Source organism: Cherax quadricarinatus, chromosome 4 (assembly GCF_038502225.1).
Source record: "Cherax quadricarinatus isolate ZL_2023a chromosome 4, ASM3850222v1, whole genome shotgun sequence".
Classification (NCBI taxonomy): domain Eukaryota; kingdom Metazoa; phylum Arthropoda; class Malacostraca; order Decapoda; family Parastacidae; genus Cherax; species Cherax quadricarinatus.
In genome coordinates this window covers 71,170,146-71,197,310 of record NC_091295.1, presented here as the reverse complement: position 1 = coordinate 71,197,310, position 27,165 = coordinate 71,170,146, and the positions used below count along the sequence as shown (strand labels likewise).

The following is a 27,165-nucleotide window of genomic DNA, read 5'->3' as shown; positions in this document are numbered from 1 at the left end:
GCTGACATCAGTGACATAGCTACTACTATACAGACCATAGCTGACATCAGTGACATACTACTATACAGACCATAGCTGACATCAGTGACATACTACTATACAGACCATAGCTGACATCAGTGACATACTACTATACAGACCATAGCTGACATCAGTGACATACTACTATACAGACCATAGCTGACATCAGTGACATACTACTATACAGACCATAGCTGACATCAGTGACATACTACTATACAGACCATAGCTGACATCAGTGACATACTACTATACAGACCATAGCTGACATCAGTGACATACTACTATACAGACCAAAGCTGACATCAGTGACATTACTATACAGACCATAGCTGACATCAGTGACGTACTACTATACAGACCATAGCTGACATCAGTGACATACTACTATACAGACCATAGCTGACATCAGTGACATACTACTATACAGACCATAGCTGACATCAGTGACATACTACTATACAGACCATAGCTGACATCAGTGACATACTACTATACAGACCATAGCTGACATCACATGTGACATACTACTATACAGACCATAGCTGACATCAGTGACATACTACTATACAGACCATAGCTGACATCAGTGACATACTACTATACAGACCATAGCTGACATCAGTGACATACTACTATGCAGACCATAGCTGACATCAGTGACATACTACTATACAGACCATAGCTGACATCAGTGACATACTACTATACAGACCATAGCTGACATCAGTGACATACTACAGACCATATACAGACCATAGCTGACATCAGTGACATACTACTATACAGACCATAGCTGACATCAGTGACATATACTACTATACAGACCATAGCTGACATCAGTGACATACTACTATACAGACCATAGCTGACATCAGTGACATACTACTATACAGACCATAGCTGACATCAGTGACATACTACTATACAGACCATAGCTGACATCAGTGACATACTACTATACAGACCATAGCTGACATCAGTGACATACTACTATACAGACCATAGCTGACATCAGTGACATACTACTATACAGACCATAGCTGACATCAGTGACATACTACTATACAGACCATAGCTGACATCAGTGACATACTACTATACAGACCATAGCTGACATCAGTGACATACTACTATACAGACCATAGCTGACATCAGTGACATACTACTATACAGACCATAGCTGACATCAGTGACATACTACTATACAGACCATAGCTGACATCAGTGATATACTACTATACAGACCATAGCTGACATCAGTGACATACTACTATACAGACCATAGCTGACATCAGTGACATACTACTATACAGACCATAGCTGACATCAGTGACATACTACTATACAGACCATAGCTGACATCAGTGACATACTACTATACAGACCATAGCTGACATCAGTGACATACTATACAGACCATAGCTGACATCAGTGACATACAACTATACAGACCATAGCTGACATCAGTGACATATACAGACCATAGCTGACATCAGTGACTACTATACAGACCATAGCTGACATCAGTGATGACTACTATACAGACCATAGCTGACATCAGTGACATACTACTATACAGACCATAGCTGACATCAGTAACATACTATACAGACCATAGCTGACATCAGTAACATACTATACAGACCATAGCTGACATCAGTGACATACTACTATACAGACCATAGCTGACATCAGTGACATACTACTATACAGACCATAGCTGACATCAGTGACATACTACTATACAGACCATAGCTGACATCAGTGACATACTACTATACAGACCATAGCTGACATCAGTGACATACTACTATACAGACCATAGCTGACATCAGTGACATACTACTATACAGACCATAGCTGACATCAGTGACATACTACTATACAGACCATAGCTGACATCAGTGACATACTACTATACAGACCATAGCTGACATCAGTGACATACTACTATACAGAGTGACATCAGTGACTTACTACTATACAGACCATAGCTGACATCAGTGACATACTACTATACAGACCATAGCTGACATCAGTGACATACTACTATACAGACCATAGCTGACATCAGTGACATACTACTATACAGACCATAGCTGACATCAGTGACATACTACTATACAGACCATAGCTGACATCAGTGATGTGCTACTATACAGACCATAGCTGACATCAGTGACATCAGTGACATACTACTATACAGACCATAGCTGACATCAGTGACATACTACTATACAGACCATACAGACATCAGTGACATACTACTATACAGACCATAGCTGACATCAGTGACATACTACTATACAGACCGTAGCTGACATCAGTGACGTACTACTATACAGACCATAGCTGACATCAGTGACATACTACTATACAGACCATAGCTGACATCAGTGACATACTACTATACAGACCATAGCTGACATCAGTGACGTACTAGCTGACATAGTACAGACCATAGCTGACATCAGTGACATACTAATATACAGACCATAGCTGACATCAGTGACATACTACTATACAGACCATAGCTGACATCAGTGACATACTACTATACAGACCATAGCTGACATCAGTGACATACTACTATACAGACCATAGCTGACATCAGTGACATACTACTATACAGACCATAGCTGACATCAGTGACATACTACTATACAGACCATAGCTGACATCAGTGACATACTACTATACAGACCATAGCTGACATCAGTGACTACTATACAGACCATAGCTGACATCAGTATACACTATACAGACCATAGCTGACATCAGTGACATACTACTATACAGACCATAGCTGACATCAGTACTACTGACATCAGTGACATAGCTGACATCAGTGACTACTACTATACAGACCATAGCTGACATCAGTGACATACTACTATACAGACCATAGCTGACATCAGTGACATACTATACTAGCTTACATCAGTGACATACTACTATACAGACCATAGCTGACATCAGTGACATACTACTATACAGACCATAGCTGACATCAGTGACATACTACTATACAGACCATAGCTGACATCAGTGACATACTACTATACAGACCATAGCTGACATCAGTGACATACTACTATACAGACCATAGCTGACATCAGTGACATACTACTATACAGACCATAGCTGACATCAGTGACATAGTACTAGACCGACCATCGATGACATGAGTGACATACAGACCATACTATACAGACCATAGCTGACATCAGTGACATACTACTATACAGGCCATAGCTGACATCAGTGACATACTACTATACAGACCATAGCTGACATCAGTGACATACTACTATACAGACCATAGCTGACATCAGTGACATACTACTATACACATCAGACTACTATACAGACCATAGCTGACATCAGTGACATACTACTATACAGACCATAGCTGACATCAGTGACATACTACTATACAGACCATAGCTGACATCAGTGACATACTACTATACAGACCATAGCTGACATCAGTGACATACTACTATACAGACCATAGCTGACATCAGTGACATACTACTATACAGACCATAGCTGACATCAGTGACATACTACTATACAGACCATAGCTGACATCAGTGACATACTAGCTACATCACAGACCATAGCTGACATCAGTGACATACTACTATACAGACCATAGCTGACATCAGTGACATACTACTATACAGACCATAGCTGACATCAGTGACATACTACTATACAGACCATAGCTGACATCAGTGACATACTACTATACAGACCATAGCTGACATCAGTGACATACTACTATACAGACCATAGCTGACATCAGTGACATACTACTATACAGACCATAGCTGACATCAGTGACATACTACTATACAGACCATAGCTGACATCAGTGACATACTACTATACAGACCATAGCTGACATCAGTGACATACTACTATACAGACCATAGCTGACATCAGTGACATACTACTATACAGACCATAGCTGACATCAGTGACATACTACTATACAGACCATAGCTGACATCAGTGACATACTACTATACAGACCATAGCTGACATCAGTGACATACTACTATACAGACCATAGCTGACATCAGTGACATACTACTATACAGACCATAGCTGACATCAGTGACATACTACTATACAGACCATAGCTGACATCAGTGACATACTACTATACAGACCATAGCTGACATCAGTGACATACTACTATACAGACCATAGCTGACATCAGTGACATACTACTATACAGACCATAGCTGACATCAGTGACATACTACTATACAGACCATAGCTGACATCAGTGACATACTACTATACAGACCATAGCTGACATCAGTGACATACTACTATACAGACCATAGCTGACATCAGTGACATACTACTATACAGACCATAGCTGACATCAGTGACTATACTAGCTACATCAGTGACAGACCATAGCTGACATCAGTGACATACTACTATACAGACCATAGCTGACATCAGTGACATACTACTAGAACCATCCCGTGGGATGAAATATGACAGAACCATCCCGTGGGATGAAATATGACAGAACCATCCCGTGGGATGAAATATGACAGAACCATCCCGTGGGATGAAATATGACAGAACCATCCCGTGGGATGAAATATGACAGTAGAACCATCCCGTGGGATGAAATATGACAGTAGAACCATCCCGTGGGATGAAATATGACAGAACCATCCCGTGGGATGAAATATGACAGTACAACCATCCCGTGGGATGAAATATGACAGTAGAACCATCCCGTGCGATGAAATATGACAGAACCATCCCGTGGGATGAAATATGACAGTAGAACCGTCCCGTGGGATGAAATATGACAGCAGAACCATCTTGTGGGATGAAATATGACAGTAGAACCATCCCGTGGGATGAAATATGACAGTAGAACCATCCCGTGGGATGAAATATGACAATAGAGCCATCCCGTGGGATGAAATATGACAGCAGAACCATCTTGTGGGACGAAATATAACAGTAGAACCATCCCGTGGGAGGAAATATAACAGTAGAACCATCCTGTGGGATGAAATATGACAGAACGATTCTGTGGGATGAAATATGACAGTAGAACCATCCTGTGGGATGAAATATAACAGTAGAACCATCCTGTGGGATGAAATATAACAGTTGAACCATCCTGTGGGATGAAATATGACTGTAGAACCATCCTGTGGGATGAAATATGACTGTAGAAGCACCTGTGGGATGAAATATGACTGTAGAACCATCCTGTGGGATGAAATATGACAATAGAACCATCCTGTGGGATGAAATATGACAGAACCATTCTGTGAGATGAAATATGACTATAGAACCATCCTGTGAGATGAAATATGACTGTAGAACCATCCCGTGGGATCTATTACGACAGAACCATCCTGTATGGGAAAATATGACAGGGTTATAAGCAGGGAAGGGTGAATGATGGGGGTCGTAAAGGACCCCAATGGAAATAAGTCACTGTGTCTGACTTTTTTGGGTTATCCCAGGTTCTCTACACATATGCTGCTATGTATGATAATTCTATGTAACTGTATTTGTGTATACCTGAATAAACTTACTTACTTACTTAAGGAGGTGTGGAGGTTAGGTCTGTTGCAGTGCTCCTTCTTTCTTATGTGACATTATTCCCACATTGTGTTTGTACATATAAATCTACATTTCCGTTTATCAGGTAAGTTAATAAAATAATATACTTGTCACCAATATTTCATTTATGAAGGTTAATTAGTGTCTGTGGACTAAGATAATTCACTCTAACTTTTTTGAGATATTATTCTAGGTAATTTACACTATGTATGATAATTGTACTTATGTGAACTTGTGCCTAAATAAACTTACTGGTATAGGACGTGTTTCCTTAAGATACTTGCTGTCCATGTTCACTTAGCAGTAAATTATGTACCTAGGTGTTAGTAGACTTTTGTGGGTCGCATCCTGAGGACAAAATTAACCTAATTTGCAGGAAATGCTCTGCATAACAAGGAACTTTCTATATAGTAGTATGTCATTGATGTCAGCTATGGTCTGTATAAGTTATATAATGTACTTGTAGAAATTATTATTATTATTATTATTATTATTATTATTATTATTATCATCAAAATGTTTGCGTTCTTGACTCATGAAATCGTAATGACACGATTGCAAACAAACCATACCACGGACGGGGTTCTATCCCCGTCCGTGGTATGGTTTGTTTGCGTTCTCGTATGCAAACAATGAATCCGGATTACAAACAAAATCTTCACCGCTTCACTGTGTTCGGATAGTGTTTGCCACACTATTATTACTGATGAAAGTTACGAATACATAACTAGTACGGATATTTAATTTTAACGTATATTATTATTTCGTATATTTTTAGTTTCATAGATTATTCTAGCATTTTACAGAGCGTTTATTTACGTATTCTTCCAGAAAGAAAGCTTTAACCTCGCGGTCTCTTAAAACAAGTTTATTCATAAAATAGTAATTCAGTTGTCACTTACTACCACTATACTTTATTATTTTAATAATAGCATTATTAAGAATAATGAACCCCGGATAATGAGCTTAATTAAAGGGTTAATTGTCATAAGAATATTAGCCATAAGCGTCCGCCATGTTGTTTGTTTTCAAGTTTAGTGGGAGACAGGCGGAGTCTGGACGTCTCGCCTCTCTTACTCGCATTTTAACCATTATGGAGAACCAGGAGTCTATATTAGAGGAACTGGAAAGCAAGTATTGCCTGTTTCCACTCAGTGATGCTGGGTGTGAGAGGCTGAGGCGGGGGAAGATAGAGGAAGATGTATTGTGGAGGAGTACCGGGTGCACTGCTTGGTCTCCCACAGCTGATTATTCTTCAACACTCCTCCCTCACTCTCCAGCTGATTATTCTCCAACACTCCTCCCTCACTCTCCAGCTGATTATTCTCCAACACTCCTCCCTCTCCAGCTGATTATTCTCCAACATTCCTCCCTCTCCAGCTGATTATTCTCCAACACTCCTCCCTCACTCTCCAGCTGATTATTCTCCAACACTCCTCCCTCACTCTCCAGCTGATTATTCTCCAACACTCCTCCCTCACTCTCCAGCTGATTATTCTCCAACACTCCTCCCTCACTCTCCAGCTGATTATTCTCCAACACTCCTCCCTCACTCTCCAGCTGATTATTCTCCAACACTCCTCCCTCACTCTCCAGCTGATTATTCTCCAACACTCCTCCCTCACTCTCCAGCTGATTATTCTCCAACACTCCTCCCTCACTCTCCAGCTGATTATTCTCCAACACTCCTCCCTCACTCTCCAGCTGATTATTCTCCAACACTCATCCCTCACTCTCCAGCTGATTCTTCTCCAACACTCCTCCCTCACTCTCCAACTGATTATTCTCCAACACTCCTCCCTCACTCTTCAGATGATTCTTCTCCAACACTCCTCCCTCACTCTCCAGCTGATTCTTCTCCAACACTCCTCCCTCACTCTTCAGCTGATTATTCTCCAACACTCCTCCCTCACTCTCCAGCTGATTCTTCTCCAACACTCCTCCCTCACTCTCCAGCTGATTCTTCTCCAACACTCCTCCCTCACTCTCCAGCTGATTCTTCTCCAACACTCCTCCCTCACTCTCCAGCTGATTCTTCTCCAACACTCCTCCCTCACTCTCCAGCTGATTCTTCTCCAACACTCCTCCCTCACTCTCAAGCTGATTTCTTCTTCAGCACTCTCCAGATGATTCTTCTCCAACACTCCTCCCTCACTCTTCAGCTGATTCTTCTCCAACACTCCTCTCTCACTTCCCAGCTGATTCTTCTCCAACACCTCCCTCACTTCCCAGCTAATTCTTCTCCAACACTCCTCCCTCACTCCCCAACTGATTCTTCTCCAACATTCCTCCCTCACTCTCCAGCTGATTCTTCTTCAACACTCCTCCCTCACTCTTCAGTTGATCTTTCCCCCTCACACTCTCACTTCTACAATTAATAAAAGTAATTTGGTATTTGTAATTAGTCATTACAGTACTGTACAGTACTATGTTTTTATTAAAAATTAGTATATTCTTAAATGTATTGACTCACTACACAGTAATTGTAAGTAATTCAGAGCTTCATTATAGATAATTAAGGTGCTAATGATAAAATTCCAGTCAAACGTTATTTACCCTAAATTATGGTTATTATATTTATTTGAAGTGCTTGGCTCTGTGGGTCGTTATATGTAAGTTGCGGAGGCTTGATCCTCCACCCATGAATTGTGAGCCAGAACTTATCTGTCTTAATTTATGAAAAGTATGATTTTCTCAAGTCAACAAAATTCTAGTTAAACTAACCTCTTTCAAGTGATATTTATCGTTTATATTACTTCCACAGAATTTGAAAAGAAGAGTGGAGTTGCTATACCTAAACTTCTTGAGGAGTACATTCAACATGTTGCCAAAACAGGAGATCCAGTATTCCCATGGCAGCGAATACGAAATTTTATGAGATACATGCTGGAAACCGTAAGTAAAATCTTGACAGTAAACTTAAATTGACTTGGTGCAACATGTCCATAGGCCTGTGCCTTCATGATCTTCACTATTGGTTATAATCATAACCATAATTTTTAAAGGAGTGGACCAGTAAGCCAGCAGAAGGCCTTGGTCAGATGACCAAAAGTTTCAGCTGTGGGTCATCATGTGACTAAGATCCATGTCAGGAAAAACTTGTCCTGTTTCCTGACAAACCTTACCAAACCTAACCATGGTCTTCACTGAGTATTTATTTTCTTTATTCCCACCGATTGTTTCTGTGTGATATCTTGTGAATACTACTTCCTAGCAATGTGAACCAATATAATACAACTTCATTTCTTTTCTCCAGTATACAAATTGTAGTTTAGCACAAAAGAAAGCACTAGCATGCGGTGCACTTCCGGCACAATTTCGTGACTGGAACAATACACAAATAACCCGCATATATGTGAGGGTTATTTGTATATGAATTACTATGCTATTATTTAATTATTTATTTGTATTTATATGTTAGCTGTGTTTTACACACAGACGGTACTTTATTAATAATGCATAGGAGTTTACTAATGTATTTAAAATAACAAATGAATTAACTCACACTTTAAATGTTTATTTAGAAGAAAATGTTAATTTCAAATAATATTTTGTATACAGATAGTTTGTGTGTGTTTTCATTTATGAAAATACGCCTACCATCCAACTTATAACCGAGCTTGGTTCCGACAAACCGGTCGTAAGTTAAAATGGACGCAAGTCGAACCTTATTACTGAATATCAACATCACATTTTTTTAATGACTTTATTTTATTGTTTTATTCTGGTATTTCATTTTTTACTTTACTTTTTATGTTGTTAGCACTGTATTTTATACTGTAAGGTTTAGGATAAACACTGTGTACAACACAAACACTTGTTTATTTCCCAGAAATTTGGCATACAAAATACGGCCGTAAGTCAAGTGGTCGTATGTCGAGCAGGTCGTAAGTTGGATGGTAGGTGTATTTCCCCCTCATCCTCATGCCTGTCATATATAATCATGTAATCTTCTCTCTTGATTTTTGTCTTTTATTAACGGCAAATTGCATTCAAATATAACAGTACTGTATACCTTTTCTCATCTGTAGGTAATGAACGAATTTTATGAAAATTGTGGCGGTGAAGATATGAGTGAGTGTGGGAATGTTCCAGCCTTCTCGTATACAGCTACACGGGATAAATTATTACGTCATTTTGACACTTTCACTGGGTGAGCAATGTGGTGAAAAATCATTATTTTGCAATTTAAGAAAGTACAGCCTCTCCTCACTTAATAATGGAGTTGTTCCTATGACCACTAAGTGAGGAGCATACTGTAATGGTAGTGAGTGTGTGTCACCCATGTTTGGTATTGTTTTAATGTCACTTTTGCATCATTTATAACATTTCTGGTACATTTTTGAGTGTTTATACAGTAGTTTACTGTATATTGTAATAAACAGAATAGAGGAAATCAGCTCTAATATACATTATTTAGGTATGCATATTGGTTAGAGAGCCTGTCGTAAGTCCGAGTTGTCAGTAAATGAGTATGTCGCTAAGTGAGGCGAGGTTGTACTGTCGGCTCATTTTGTTGATGTGTTGCAATATACAGAGTCAAGGATATTTTTCCACATAATACAATGTTTGTACAGAGATTGGTGATATTTAGTTGTGCATGCAGAAAGCCCATGGTTATGCATAACATTTCAAGTTGATTGAATATTATCTGTAATTATGTTTTATTTTTTCACTTTTAATAATAATAATAATAGTAATAATAATAATCTTTATTTCTACAATTACATGTGCAAGGTATACAGGCCTAGCTGACATCAGTGACATACTACTGTGTAGAAAGCCCCTTGTTATGCAGAGCATTTCAGGCAAATTAAGTTAATTTAGTCCCAGGATGCGACCCACACCAGTTGACTAACACCCAGGTACCTATTTTATAGACAGGTGAACATGGACAGCAGGTGTTTCTAGGAAATACGTCCTAATGTTTCCAGCCGTACTGAGGATCAACCCCGGATCTCAGTGTGTTAGATGAGTGTGTTAGCAATTGAGCTATGTGTTTGTTTCCTGTGAGATAGTGCAGCAATACTGTGATTTTGCTGTTTCCATTCCAAAACATTTTTCTGTAGCTCAAGAATACAAAGCTCCTCTCACTCTTTCTTACACACTTCCCAGAGTCCTGCTACAGGGAAACAGCCAACGTATTAAAAAAAAAAATGCATTGTTAAGATTAGCTTGAAAGTGTGTACATGGGGGTTAGGTTAGGTTAAGTACAGTACAAGGTGCACTGGTACTTTAAAATCACCAAATATATATATTTTTTAATTTCATTTACAGAGGCTTCATCACAGGTAGGAAGAAGTATGCTTTTTTGGTTCCCTAGGGAAAAGTTACAAAGGATAATGGTTGTTTCTGAAGTGTTAACTTTGTCATTTTAAACTCACAAGATCACAGTTTCTTTAAACTTTATTTCCATAGAAAGCAGTATGAAATGCTAACTTAAAATTTATGAATTTCCCTCTCCACACAATTAAGTTACTTGGAATTATGTAACTTATAAACACAGTCTGCCTTGGTTTCTGGTTCCATACAAAATACTACTGAGGGTTCATTGCAATACCTTATACCTTTGATATACCTTTGAAGAATTTCAAGAGTATATCTACTCTCTGAGCCCGGCCATGGGCCAGGCTCGTCTGGTGCTCGCCTGGTCAACCAGGCTGTTGCTGCTGGAGGCCCGCTGCCCCACATATCCATCACAGCCTGGTTGATCTGGCACCTGGTGAAGATACTTGTCTAGTTTCCTCTTGAAGGCTTCAACACTTGTTCCAGCAGTGTTTCTGATATCTTCTGGTAAGATGTTGAAAAGTCTGGGACCCCGGATGTTGATAGTGTTGCCTTATTGTCCCCACCGCACCCCTGCTCCTCACTGGGTTTATTTTACACTACCTCCCATATCTCTCACTCCAGTATGTTGTTGGGAACAAGCCCTCGAGTACCTTCCAGGTATATATTATCATGTACCTCTCTCTCCTCCGCTCCATTGAGTACATGTTCAAGACTTGCAAGCGTTCCCAGTAGTTGAGGTGCTTTACTGGCTCAATGTGAGCCGTAAATGATCTCTGTACATATTTGTTCCAGCTCCGGTATTTCTCCTGCCCTGAATGGGGCCGTCAGCACTGAGCAATATTCTAAGTGAGGGAGCACTAGCGATTTGAAGAGTGTCACCATCGGCATTGTTTCCCTTGTTTTGAAAGTTCTCAATACCCACCCAGTCATCTTCCTGGCTGTCTTGTTATGGTCTTTAACCCATAAACGGTCCAAACGTATATACACGTTTTTTCAACATTTGAAAGTATGTAAAAAAAGTAGATCTTCTTTTTGTTTTTTTACATTTGAAAATGTGTAAAAAACTTTGATCAACTTTTTTTTTTTGTTATATATGAAGCTCTGTGTAGTCTGCAGTCAATCAAACAAACGGGCTTCCACATGAATGAATTGTCATTATTTGTGAAAATTGGTGTCACGCCCCTTGTGCAGATATCCAAGAACTATCTACAAGCAGTATTAAATCAGGGAAGTGTTTTTGGGTATGCCCAAATGAGATCAATCTGTGGACTAAAATCACATTGGTATTAAAAGAGGATAACATCAAAGCTGCTTTCACAGAAAACCTGGAAGCATTCTATAACAGATGGGAAAATAAAAAGTCTTGGCAGGATGGTAACGCCCTTGATACTAGCCATGTAGTCAGAAACTGTAAGGCTGGAGGTGATGTCCTGGTAGTCAGTAAATGTGGGGCTGTTAGTGCTGTCCTGGGAGACAGTAATGGTGAAGCTGGAGGTGCTGTCCTGGGAGACAGTAATGGTGAAGCTGGAGATTTTGTCCAGGTAGTCAGGAAATATACGCAGGAGGGAATGCATATAAATGACCTCATGGGAGACAGGAGCTGTAGTGGGGAAACAAGTGTAGTCAAGGACAAGATAAAACCAATATTGCAAACTAGTAATACCACAGGAAATAGCAAACAAGAGGACTCCACTAGCAATAGTGAGGATATATTACCAAAAACAACTGGTGAGAGCTCCATTGTTGGTGCTAGTGAGGATAGGAATAAGACAGGTAAACATGCACCAACAGGGAATACAGTCACAGAAACCCAAGGCAAACGGAAACCAAGCCTGTGCACATACTATGCACTTGGTATCTGCAGGCATGGGAAATCTGGAAAAACAGATGGGACGTGCAACTATGACCACCCTAGAAAATGCCGTGCCCATATGACAACAGGAAAATGCAAACTCCCTTCCTGTAAGCTTTTTCACCCTGAAATGTGTCCCTCTTCAGTACAGGAAAGACTGTGCTATAACTTAAATTGCCAGGCACACCATCTAAAGGGGACAAAAAGATACAAAACATCCAGGCCATGGGAAAACCTGGGTAGCCACAGCCACTCAAGAGGGAGAGGTTTTTTAGTGCCAGGAAGGAAAAAAAACTGGCAGGAAATGGCAGAAATCGTACACCAAATCCAGTCATTCCTGGAGTGGAACCACAGTCGATGGCCTCCACTCCAAACCAACAGATACAGATACTAATGCCAGAAAAAAAAATCCCCCCCAGTACCAACAATACCACCAGTCCGATGACATTCTTCTTTGCAAATATACAGGGTCTAAAGCCAGCAACAAACAACAAAATACCTTTCATCCGTGGACTGCTTGCAGAGGCAAATGCAATGTTCGCGGCTTTCACAGAGACCCACATAAAGGATCACTTGGACAACGAAATATGGATCCCAGGTTACAACCTATACAGATGTGACAGAGTGAACAGGCAAATGGGGGGGTGGGGGGTTGGCCTGTACATCGCAGAGTCACTTGTTTGCACAGAACTGCTTAATGCCTCAAATGATGTAGTGGAAGTTTTAGCAGTAAAGATCGAGAACCAAAACCTAGTCATTGTGGTAGTCTACAAGCCTCCGGATGCAACGTCCCAGCAATTCCAGGAACAGCTGTTAAAAATTGACCACTGTCTGGAAAATCTGCCAGCTCCTGCCCCCAACATCTTGCTCCTGGGGGATTTCAACTTAAGGCACCTAAAATGGAGGAATATAGCAAATAATGTTGTTGCAGTGATAACACCAGGAGGCAGCTCTGACGAGAACTCACACACACACGAGCTTTTAAATCTCTGCACAAAATTCAATTTAAACCAGCAAATAATAGAGCCTACTAGACTGGAGAATACACTAGACCTCATCTTCACTAACAATGATGATCTGATACGAAATGTCACCATATCAAAAACAATATACTCAGATCACAACATAATTGAGGTTCAGACATGTATGCGCGGAGCCCCAGACCGACATAATGAGATTAGTCACGAGGGAGCATTCACCAAATTCAACTTCAATAACAAAAACATAAAGTGGGACCAAGTAAACCAAGTCCTAACCGATATAAGCTGGGAAGATAGACTAAGCAACACAGACCCCAACTTATGCCTAGAACAGATTAACTCGGTGGCACTCGATGTATGCACAAGGCTTATTCCTCTAAGAAAAAGGAGGAGTAGATGTAAAATAGAAAGAGACAGGCGCTCCCTTTACAGGCGACGGAAAAGAATAACAGAGCGGCTAAAAGAGGCCAATATATCTGAAATGCGTAGGGAGTCACTGGTCAGAGAAATAGCAAGCATCGAACTTAAGCTAAAGGAATCTTATAGGAGTCAGGAATCGCGGGAAGAACTAAAAGCCATAAATGAAATCGAAAGAAACCCAAAGTATTTCTTTTCCTATGCCAAATCAAAGTCGAGAACAACGTCCAGTATTGGGCCCCTACTTAAACAAGATGGGTCCTACACAGATGACAGCAAGGAAATGAGTGAGCTACTCAAGTCCCAATATGACTCAGTTTTTAGCAAGCCGCTAACCAGACTGAGAGTCGAAGATCAAAATGAATTTTTTATGAGAGAGCCACAGAATTTGGTTAACACAAGCCTATCTGATGTTATCCTGACGCCAAATGACTTCGAACAGGCGATAAATGACATGCCCATGCACTCTGCCCCAGGGCCAGACTCATGGAACTCCGTGTTCATCAAGAACTGCAAGAAGCCCCTATCACGAGCTTTTACCATCCTATGGAGAGGGAGCATGGACACGGGGGTCGTCCCACAGTTACTAAAAACAACAGACATAGCCCCACTCCACAAAGGGGGCAGTAAAGCAATAGCAAAGAACTACAGACCGATAGCACTAACATCCCATATCATAAAAATCTTTGAAAGGGTCCTAAGAAGCAAGATCGCCACCCATCTAGAAACCCATCAATTACACAACCCAGGGCAACATGGGTTTAGAACAGGTCGCTCCTGTCTGTCTCAACTATTGGATCACTACGACAAGGTCCTAGATGCACTAGAAGACAAAAAGAATGCAGATGTAATATATACAGACTTTGCAAAAGCCTTCGACAAGTGTGACCATGGCGTAATAGCGCACAAAATGCGTGCTAAAGGAATAACAGGAAAAGTTGGTCGATGGATCTATAATTTCCTCACAAACAGAACACAAAGAGTAGTAGTCAACAGAGTAAAGTCCGAGGCAGCTACGGTGAAAAGCTCTGTTCCACAAGGCACAGTACTCGCTCCCATCTTGTTCCTCATCCTCATATCTGACATAGACAAGGATGTCAGCCACAGCACCGTGTCTTCCTTTGCAGATGACACCCGAATCTGCATGACAGTGTCTTCCATTGCAGACACTGCAAGGCTCCAGGCGGACATCAACCAAATCTTTCAGTGGGCTGCAGAAAACAATATGAAGTTCAACGATGAGAAATTTCAATTACTCAGATATGGTAAACACGAGGAAATTAAATCTTCATCAGAGTACAAAACAAATTCTGGCCACAAAATAGAGCGAAACACCAACGTCAAAGACCTGGGAGTGATCATGTCGGAGGATCTCACCTTCAAGGACCATAACATTGTATCAATCGCAGCTGCTAGAAAAATGACAGGATGGATAATGAGAACCTTCAAAACTAGGGATGCCAAGCCCATGATGACACTCTTCAGGTCACTTGTTCTATCTAGGCTGGAATATTGCTGCACACTAACAGCACCTTTCAAGGCAGGTGAAATTGCTGACCTAGAAAATGTACAGAGAACCTTCACGGCACGCATAACGGAGATAAAACACCTCAATTACTGGGAGCGCTTGAAGTTCCTGAACCTGTATTCCCTGGAACGCAGGCGGGAGAGATACATGATTATATACACCTGGAAAATCCTAGAGGGACTAGTACCGAACTTGCACACGAAAATCACTCACTACGAAAGCAAAAGACTTGGCAGACGATGCAACATCCCCCCAATGAAAAGCAGGGGTGTCACTAGCACGTTAAGAGACCATACAATAAGTGTCAGGGGCCCGAGACTGTTCAACTGCCTCCCAGCATACATAAGGGGGATTACCAATAGACCCCTGGCAGTCTTCAAGCTGGCACTGGACAAGCACCTAAAGTCGGTACCTGACCAGCCGGGCTGTGGCTCGTACGTTGGTTTGCGTGCAGCCAGCAGTAACAGCCTGGTTGATCAGGCTCTGATCCATCAGGAGGCCTGGTCACAGAATCAAACATTTCTGCTACTTTGAGCTCAATTTCAAGGTACTTTTCATTGTAAAACCAGTCAAAATCGTCTCAATTTCTGTAATATATCTTCCATTCTATAAAATGAGACCAAGAAAACTAGAATACAACAATAAATACCATACGAAAATACAGTGCAAAGTCGCTGTTTTAATCCAAAAACACGGTCAAAGTTTTTTTTTCTCATTACGCACTGTGTGCTGCAGGATTTTTTTTTTATACTGCACACACTGACCACATAGACCCATTCTTTCATATGTAGGCCTACCAGCTTTCTCTCACTAGATTTGAGGGCACTAGAATTTAGGCGTACTAGTACGTCAAAAACCCTGGGTCGTAAGACGTACTAGTACGTCCGAAACCCCCAAAGGGTTAAAAGATAGGTCCGCTGACATAATTATTCCTAGGTCTTTTACGTGTTCCTTACGTTCTATTTGGTGACCCTCTTGAGTTTTGTATATAGTGCTCCCTTTGAGTTCTTCATTCTTTCCATACCTAAGCAGCTGGAACTTATCACCATTGAATGTCATGTTGTTTTCCACTGCCCACTGGAAAACCCTGTTTATGTCTTCCTGTACTTTTTCAGTGTCTTCTACCGTACTGACTTTCATGCTTATTTTAGTGTCGTCTGCAAATGATGATACAAAAGTGTGCTGGGTGTTTTTGTCTGTCTGCTATGAGGATGAGGAACAGCAGAGGTGCCAGGACAGTGCCTTGGGGCACTGAGCTTTTGACCTCGCTGATGCTGGATCTTGCCCTGTTCACTACTACTATTTGTGTTCTTTGTGTTAGGAAACCGAAAATCCATCTGCCTGCCTTCCCCGTAATGCCCATGGCCTTCATTTTGTGCGCTATCATTCCATGATTGCATTTGTCAAACACCTTTGCAAAATCTGTGTAAATCACATCTACGTTTTGGTCGTCTTTCAGTGCCTCCATAATTCTGTCATAATGGTTCAGCAGCTGTGACAGACATGATCGTCCTGCTCTAAAACCATGCTGGTTCGGGTTATGTTGGTTGTGCTGGTCCATGAAATTTGTAACCTGCCGTCTCATCACTCTTTCGAAGATTTTTATGATGTGAGAGGTTAGGGCTACTGGTCTGTAATTTTTAGCTAGTGCTCTACTACCTCCCTTGTGCAAAGGAGCTATGTCTGCACTCTTTAAGGCCTCCGGTATTTCACCTAGATCTAAGCTCTTTCTCCAAAGAATACTGAGGGCTCGTGCTAGTGGTACTTTGCACTTCTTTATAAATAGAGCATTCCATGAATCTGGTCCAGGTGCTGAGTGAGTGGGCATGTTTTCCATTTCTTTTTCGAAATCTATGGGATTTGTACTAATGTCAGTTAGTTGGTCTGTGCGGCCTTCTTCTGGAGTGAAAAATATTTCTGCATTTTCTACCTTGCTGTCATTTAGTGGGTTGCTGAACACCGACTCATACTGTTCTTTTAGGATTTCACTCATTTCCTGTTCATCGTCAGTATACGAGTCTCCTCTCAGTAGTGGTCCAATTCTACAGGTAGTTCTTAGCTTGGATTTTGCATAGGAATAGAAATATTTTGGGTTTCTTGCAATATCCTGTATGGCCCTTTGTTCCCTTTGTACTTCTTCTGTGAGGTATGACATCCTAAGTTTTTGCTCTAATTCAGTGATCTCTCTGCTAAGTCTATCTTTCCTCTGTTGTAGCATATTTGTGTTTTTAAGCAGTTCAGTAACCCGTTTTCTTCTTCTGTACCATCTCCTACGCTCTCTATATCTGGTCTTCCTCTGGGTTTCCTCAATGGTACATATTTCATACATACATTGTATGCATCTGTATTCAGCTTCTCTAGGCACTGGTAGGGATTTAGGTCGCTCATGTGTGATTCCCAGGGTGTGTCTGATAGCTCTTGGGTTATTTTTTCCCAGTCATTTCTATGGTTGTTAAAATTAAACTTACTGAACATCCCGTCTCTAACTTTAGCGATGCAGTTTCCTACCCCTGAGTTAATACTAGTTTGAACCTCTATGATGTTATGATCAGAGTAAATAGTTTTGGAAACTGTTATGTCTCTGATCAGTTCCTCGTTGTTTGTGATTACCAAATCCAGGGTATTTTTATTTCTAGTGGGATCAATTACCTGTTGGTTTAAAGAGTACTTTTCACAAAACCTCATTATTTCCCTGGTATGTACCTGTTGAACCAGGGTGCTTCCCGGGGATATTTCTGGTATAACATTACGTTGTGCCATCTTCCATTTTACATGAGGGAGATTAAAATCTCCAAGGAGTAAAATATTTGGTGTAGGATTTTCTAGCCTATCCAGATAGCTATCTATCTTACTTAACTGATCTGTGAATTTCTCAGCAGTTGCCGATGGTGGTTTGTATACTAGGATAATTACCAAATTCCTATTTTCAACTTTAATGCCTAGAATTTCTACTATATCATTCATAGAATTCAGCACTTCTGTGCAACAGAAAGTATCCTTTACATAGATTCCTACTCTTCCCTGTGACCTATTGATTCTATTACATCTATACATGTTGTCACCGTGGTTGTTTAATATATTTATAGATGGGGTTGTAAGAGAAGTAAATGCGAGGGTCTTGGCAAGAGGCGTGGAGTTAAAAGATAAAGAATCACACACAAAGTGGGAGTTGTCACAGCTGCTCTTTGCTGATGACACTGTGCTCTTGGGAGATTCTGAAGAGAAGTTGCAGAGATTGGTGGATGAATTTGGTAGGGTGTGCAAAAGAAGAAAATTAAAGGTGAATACAGGAAAGAGTAAGGTTATGAGGATAACAAAAAGATTAGGTGATGAAAGATTGAATATCAGATTGGAGGGAGAGAGTATGGAGGAGGTGAACGTATTCAGATATTTGGGAGTGGACGTGTCAGCGGATGGGTCTATGAAAGATGAGGTGAATCATAGAATTGATGAGGGAAAAAGAGTGAGTGGTGCACTTAGGAGTCTGTGGAGACAAAGAACTTTGTCCTTGGAGGCAAAGAGGGGAATGTATGAGAGTATAGTTTTACCAACGCTCTTATATGGGTGTGAAGCGTGGGTGATGAATGTTGCAGCGAGGAGAAGGCTGGAGGCAGTGGAAATGTCATGTCTGAGGGCAATGTGTGGTGTGAATATAATGCAGAGAATTCGTAGTTTGGAAGTTAGGAGGAGGTGCGGGATTACCAAAACTGTTGTCCAGAGGGCTGAGGAAGGGTTGTTGAGGTGGTTCGGACATGTAGAGAGAATGGAGCGAAACAGAATGACTTCAAGAGTGTATCAGTCTGTAGTGGAAGGAAGGCGGGGTAGGGGTCGGCCTAGGAAGGGTTGGAGGGAGGGGGTAAAGGAGGTTTTGTGTGCGAGGGGCTTGGACTTCCAGCAGGCATGCGTGAGCGTGTTTGATAGGAGTGAATGGAGACAAATGGTTTTTAATACTTGACGTGCTGTTGGAGTGTGAGCAAAGTAACATTTATGAAGGGATTCAGGGAAACCGGCAGGCCGGACTTGAGTCCTGGAGATGGGAAGTACAGTGCCTGCACTCTGAAGGAGGGGTGTTAATGTTGCAGTTTAAAAACTGTAGTGTAAAGCACCCTTCTGGCAAGACAGTGATGGAGTGAATGATGGTGAAAGTTTTTCTTTTTCGGGCCACCCTGCCTTGGTGGGAATCGGCTAGTGTGATAAAAAAAAAAATAATGTTGTAGTTTTCTATCTTTATCTCTCCGTCCAAAACATTCCTTGTATGTGTTTCTGTAAATGCTCCGAATATGGCATTCACTTCTGTCAGGAGCCCACTGACAAAACTTTATCATTTTTATTTGATTTCAAACCCTGTATATTTGCAAATATGAAGCAGGAATTACCAAGTGGGATGTTTTGTATCACTTTGTGTTTCATTAGTACCACTGGTGATGTACCACCTGGTATATCCCCTGGTGTACACGCCCCTGGTGTCTCCAGTACTTCTTTGCGTTTGTTTGCTTATTTGGCCTTGACAGGCTGATGCCTGGTTTGGTACGCCCCATTTTATTGCCCACCTGTCCTCTCTGTACCATTCCCCCTGTTTGTCTCTTCCTTTGTTTTGATCTTTTCTCTTTTTGTTCAATTTTCCTTTCTCTGCTAACTCTGTAGTGCCATGTTCCTTTTACATGATTATCTGGGCAGCTCAGGTCATAACATTCTCTGGACTGCATTGAAGCTTTACACATTACTGGATGGAAGTACCTGCTGCACTCTTTGTTGAAACGACACTTTCCCTTCCTCAACATGTTCGCACATTTTCTGGTGTGTTTATTCCAACAATTTCTTCCATATAGGCACATACCTTTAGCATAGCAACTGCAAATGTTCTGACTATTAATATTTATTGATTCTGTGTTGTTCCTAAGTTCTGCCACCTGATCTGAGTTCCCTTGTTCACTTCTAGGCTAATTTCTTCCCTTTGCTCGTTTTCATTTGTTCCTGTTCTAGTTTTTTCATCCTCCCTTCCCCTTTCCGCTATGTTATGTATCCCTGTTTCCTTTTCCGACTTGCTCTGTATGACGTTTTCTACTCTTGCTCTTACTTTCACTCCTTGGTTTTCACCTCCATTTGCATTTTCCTCCTTTTCTTGTTCCTTTTCCCCTGTTTTCCACTCTTTGTAAAACTTTGGCAAGCTCCTTAGAAACTTCCTTATGCTTTCTAGGTTTTCACTTTTCAGTACCTATCTTATGCTTAACCAGCTGTCCCTTTCACTGGGGCAAATCTAGAAACAACTTTCTTGTTTTTGGTCATTTGTCATGATTGCATGAATCTTTGTACATGATATATGTGATGTTTTACTGCATATTTCACAATCAATGCCCCTCATGTTTCTCCCAAAGATTTTTTCACATATACAACAACCTTTATTCCTGCAAGTGCACATTATGTTACTGAGCATACTATGTACTTTATAAATGCTCAGTTTATTTTAAAATAAGCTTAATGTCAGTGTTGGACACTGTCATTACCTGAAGCTACAATTAAAGTTTTCAATCTTTCAAAAATGATTTACAATATGAGTGCAATAGAAGAGATCATTATAAAAAGTTCAATTTTTTTTTATACTATAAAGAGATTTTAGAGCTTTAAAGCTATTTTCTTTGAATAATTTACCATGTAAGCCCCCTCTCCTGTATAAATTAATAAATTTAAAAAGAAAAACGAAAGTTTTTCTTTATATCACCCTGCCTTGGTGGGATACGGCCAGGGTGATAAAAAAAAACTACTATGTATATTTCAGGGCACCGTTCACCATACAGAGACTGTGTGAGATTATGGTAGACCCCACTAGACACTACAAGCGGACAGACAAGTTTTTACGAGGTTTAGAAAAGAATGTGCTAGTGGTATCAAACATTGAGCCCGGCCGGCAGTGAGTATCACCTTTTTCACTTAAAATTTATTTACATGATTTCAGATCATAAGACTTTGCAGTTTGTGAAAGGCAAGTCTTATTTTAAATTGATTGTGTGTTCTCTTTTCAAGACACGTGTATCATGTAAGTTAAAGACGTACAAGCAGTTGTGAAGTTTAGATATTACTTGTGTGTTTTACTCAGGTTTGTTGACATTTTGTACCACCTCTATCCACAGATGTACCTGTAAAGAATAAAAAGGCACAATACCATTACTGGAACAATACACAGATAACCTGCATATGCAGTGGACCCCCGACATTCGATGGCATCAACATTCGATAAATCCGACATTCGATGCATTTTAACGCAAAAATTTTGCCTCGACATTCAACGGAAAACCCGACATTAGATACGATTCATACGAGATGTGTCCACGTGTGGCCTGAACTGCCCCGTGTATGCCAGTGTTTACAAGCCAGCCAGTGTGCGCGCATCTAAGGATACATTCGGTACATTCCATATTATCACTGTTTTTGGTGCTTGTTTCTGCAAAATAAGTAACCATGGGCCCCAAGAAAGCTTCTAGTGCCAACCCTTCGAGAAAAAAGGTACTAATGACTATTGAAATGAAGAAAGAGATACTAATTGCAAAGTACGAAAGTGGAGTGCGTGTGTTGGAGTGCATGATGATTTGGTAAAGAAATTGCCTGCAACTAGTGGTGATGAGTGAATTTAAGGCCAGCAAAGGTTGGTTTGAAACATTTAAGAATCATAGTGGCATACACAGTGTGGTAAGGCATGGTGAGGCTGCCAGTTCAAGTCCTAATGGAAGGGGATTCCCCTTCTAAACACTAACACCATCCATACTCTCCCCTCCTCCCATCCCATCAATCATCACCAAATCTTCATTAAAGGTAAGTGTCAATTATTCTATTGTTATTAATCTATTGTTATTGTTGTTATTGCAATTATTCTATTGCATTAAACTTAATATTTCATGTGGTAAAATTTTTTTTTCATACTTTTGGGTGTCTTGCACGGATTAATTTGATTTCCATTATTTCTTATGGGGAAAATTAATACGACTTTTGATATTTTCGACATTCGATGGTTCTCAGGAACGGATTAATATCGAATGTCGGGGGTCCACTGTATTTGTTTTTTCTTGGTCCTCTTTCCTTTGAATAGCCTTTTTGTTAGTTCTCAACGAATGTTTTGTATATATTTCTGTGTTTGGTTTTTGATGAACTAGGAAGTCACTGTCAACCTTCAAGGTACCTCTTATGTTATCAGTTCAGTATTTGGAGTTCCCCACCACTTTTAGCTTGCTTTGTCCATTTTCTATTTAGAAAAGTGTTAGACATTGCCAGTTAAGTGAACCTTTGTAAGGAAAACACAGCAGCTCTTTATTTTTCTTCATCTGTTTGGAATATGCTCAGGCAGGAAATTATTCAGGTTTCTAGAAAGCTTACAGGGGATGGTTTGTATATAAGTATTGTATTGCACATAGGTTGTGTGGTGGTGGAGGAATGACTTTTTTTTTTTTTAACATAGCACAAGTTTATATGTTGTTCTTCCTCTGTGATTCATCAATGCCTACTTAGAAAGTAGTTTTTTCATACTTTAAACTGTTGTAATGTGGTTATTTGTTTTCACTGTATTTTCTCGTGGAAATTCTTGTGTGACATAGACAAGGACTGTATTTGATAAAGTGTAACCTTTGTGGTATGTCATGCGAGGATTTACAGTACAGTACTGTGGTTGCAGCAAGGGCTTTGTTACACACCAATTTATTTTTTTGTCTCTTAACATTCATCCATATTAATCTCTCATGCGTCTTTTTTCTTTTAATGTTAGAAGTTACTGTACATAGTTACTCGTATCATATCCATTCTCTGTTTCTCCTCCAGCCTTCACCTTATTATTATGTGTCACTCTAAGGCTACTTAGCCTAATTTCCACCTTCATTTTGCATTTCTTTAAGCTGTTTTCAGTGCATCATCTTAATTAAAGTCAGGTATGTCACTGTGGCTAAGACAGTAAGATGAGTGACTGTTCACAAACCTTAACATGGAATATCTGATTGTGTATTTTAAAGTGCACTTGGGTTCCTCTGTTTTGTTTGTAGTTATACAGTTTTTATTGTATCTTTGATGAGGGACTCTTGATTCAATTAATTGAACTTGACTTCCCCTTCCTCAGATCAAATCTGATTGCCTCCCATTCTCCCAGGAACCGTATGACCCCTACAGGGCTAGCACTCCCACATGAATATAATAACAAAGTACTGTACACCATAATGTCAAACATACATTCCTATAATAATTTAATGAATCTGATAAACTAGTTTTTTAAACAGTCAGTATTTTGAGTAAATATACTCCTTGTGGAAGTGGGGAAGAATTCTTGCTCCGTAATCCACATGTGTTGTAAGAGGCAACTTGAATGCCAGTAGCAAGGGGCTAGTAGCCCCTTCTGTATAAATTACTAAATGTAAAAAGAAGATAAACTTCTGCTTCTTTTTTGGGCTACCCTACCTTGATGGGAGACAGCCGGTGTGTTAAAAAAAATCCTCATCAAGGCAGACACATTAGAGTAGTTTGCCTTGGACAGTAGATCTGTAAAGGCAGGTGTTTCTGGAAGACATCATTATTGAAATCCAATATTACAAATGAACTATGGAACTCTGGTAATGCAGTCAGCAATTACTGTGAGTATTGGTAAAGCAGAAGGTGCCTAACAAGTGAATTAATTATACTTTTTAAATTAATCATGTAAACAGGGGTATTGGTTCCAGATTATGAATGCCTGATATTTTTTTCCAAATTCGTTTAGTAATGAAATACAGTAACTGTTTTACCTCTGATTAAAATGTTGTAAGAGGTGTCATTATATAGAAAGTGTGTGTGGCACTGGTGTCAGATAAGGCAATAAGGCAACTAACATAAAAAGGCACAATGCCATAACTGGAACAATGCACAAATAAGGCAACTCTTTCACGACTTGACTTTGATCATGCAAGGATGATGTGAGAAGCATTGATCCTGTCTGAGCACATACATACACATTCTACAGTGTTTTAATATGAATCCATGAGCAAACATTGCTAAATAAGACCCTTATCAGATAGAAATTGTTACTTCAAAATTTCACAACACGTTGACCATCTCCCATCAAGGCAAGGTAACCAGAAGAAGAAAGAAACACTTTAACCATCATTCAAGACTCACCATTATTCATACAATATCAGTCTTTGCAGAGGTGCCCAGATTTGACAGTTTAAAAAAGTTAAGCCATATTGGTTGTGTTTCCTTCACTATAATGTTTTATTACAAAATAATGAAACTATGAATAATCAAAACATTATATGTATTGACCTTTAATACATTTTTTTTCTGAATTCTTAGCATAGTCCACAACATAAAAATAGAAGTCATTAAACATTTTACATTTATTCTTAGGTGTTTTTCCAGAAAAGAGGACAACAACTATCCAAGAAGGTACTAAGATCTTGTCAAAGGAGTGTGAAACGCAAGCCTGTTACACGTTTTGCACTCTGACACGATTGCTGCCTTTTTTTTTCTGTCTCATGAACACGTAAGATGACAGGTAAATCTTACAGACTTCTACTTACATTCAATATAAACTCATCTTTACTTTCTTGTTTCTTAATATATATTCCTTTAATATTTCCTTTCTAATTTAGAAACTGTTAACAGATGTTCTCCACAAGAAATGTGCCTTAATTCTTGCGAAGGGTTGAGTGTTTTACCCTGAATATAATAACTAACAAATAAGAGATTTCAGTATTTTGTTGGTAATATCAAATGAAGTCACTCCTCAAGTTTAGTGGTTTATGTTCATCCCCAACACAAGCAATCAGAATTTTTGTGATTTGGAGAAACACTTTTTTCTGTTCTGTAACTTCAGATGTTTGAAATAGCTACTCTTTCTTGACACCCATGTATAGTTTTAGCTGTTTTCAGTATTTAAGAAAGCATAATTTTATCTACAGTACTGTATATTGTATGTGTAAGTACTCTCAATTACTTACAAACATAATACAGGTCGGCTATCACTAATTCAGCATCATTGGGACCTTTAGTGTGCTGGACTGTAGAGATTGTTGTATTACAGAGTGGTTAGGTTAGAATACACTTAATTAACCTATCACTAGAGATTCTTTCTGCTACATCTTCCTCATTTTCATCACAGCTTTCTCCTCCACTGGCTTGCTGCTGTGAATTTACAACCATCTGCACAATTTCTGAGTCAGTATAATGATGAAATTTGAAATTTTGCTAGTTGAAATTAGTGCCGGATTACTCATGGAACCGGATAACTGATTACCGAATTAGTGATGGCCGACCTGTACATGAAAACAATATTTTAGGAAAATCAGCCAAGTAACTTTTTTGGCCCAGTGTTCAGTGAAAAGTCTGAACAAGTCATACAGTCATAAGCATAAGGCCTGGTCACAGACTTGGCCATGGGGGCATTGACTCCCGAAACCCTCTCCAGGTATACACCATTTCTAAAAACAGGCTTGGTGGATTTTGTATACTCCATACATTTTTATTTGATTCAGTACTGTATTATTGTTATTAGGGATATTTAAGGAAATATAATTGAAAATTTTGCCTGAGCTTAAAGCTGAAATTAAAAGCTGGTCATAAAATGTTGTGAACATACAGTGGCCTCAACGAATTTTCCAGACCCCAGAGACTTGGATTCCTCTTTCATTAAATTTCAGTATGGCATTATTATTATTATTAAAGCAGTATTGAAGGAGGTAAAGCCAGTGACAGGATATACACTTGCACTTTGTCACTAGTCTCTTGTCAACATCACTATGATATAAGATAGCAAGTCACATGGCTCAACTATTGGCCTTTTTCTTTAAGTTAGTATTGCTTCAGTTCTTATTACCTCGTACTCTTTTTTGGCACTCATTTTGGCTTAGGTAAAATTGTAATGCTACATTGGTATTGTAGCATGGCATAGAAAGCACACTGCACAATCTCATTCAAAACAGCAACACAGGTGCGTAGTGAGTGTAACTCAACACATGAACCACTTCCATATTGTTCTAGTCTGTCAGCTATGTATGTTCTTTTGTCATTAAAAAACATAGAGCTCGCCCAGATTGGTACAGGTATCAAAGACATTGGTTATTAATCTGGGGCGTGTTACTCTGTGAGTTTGTTTCCTAATGTATGTTTTGTTAATTTATTGTATGTTTACTGAACTGTTGTTTAGTATTTGGCAAAAAATTTCTTTTGAATAAATATATGACATTACAGAAGGGAATGTATGAAAGTATAGTAGTACCAACACTCTTATATGGGTGTGAAGCTTGGGTGGTAACTGCAGCAACGAGGAGACGGTTGGAGGCAGTAGAGATGTCCTGTTTAAGGGCAATGTGTGGTGTAAATATTATGCAGAAAATTCGGAGTGTGGAAATTAGGAAAAGGTGTGGAGTTAATAAAAGTATTAGTCAGAGGGCAGAAGAGGGGTTGTTGAGGTGGTTTGGTCATTTAGAGAGAATGGATCAAAGTAGAAT

General features: G+C 39.7%; 1 protein-coding gene across 1 annotated transcript in view; it reads left to right on the top strand.

Moving 5' to 3' along the window:
* The first annotated feature begins 6,659 nt into the window (after positions 1 to 6,659).
* The window catches only part of LOC128684489 (serine/threonine-protein phosphatase 4 regulatory subunit 2-like), a 29,712-nt gene continuing 9,206 nt past the window's right edge, over positions 6,660 to 27,165 (top strand). Inside the window, exons 1-4 of the mRNA XM_070097632.1 lie at positions 6,660 to 6,773; positions 8,408 to 8,538; positions 9,675 to 9,796; positions 21,486 to 21,617. Of these exons, the coding sequence (XP_069953733.1) occupies positions 6,737 to 6,773; positions 8,408 to 8,538; positions 9,675 to 9,796; positions 21,486 to 21,617 (422 nt within the window). The 5' untranslated portion in view covers positions 6,660 to 6,736. The remainder of the gene's footprint in view (positions 6,774 to 8,407; positions 8,539 to 9,674; positions 9,797 to 21,485; positions 21,618 to 27,165) is intronic.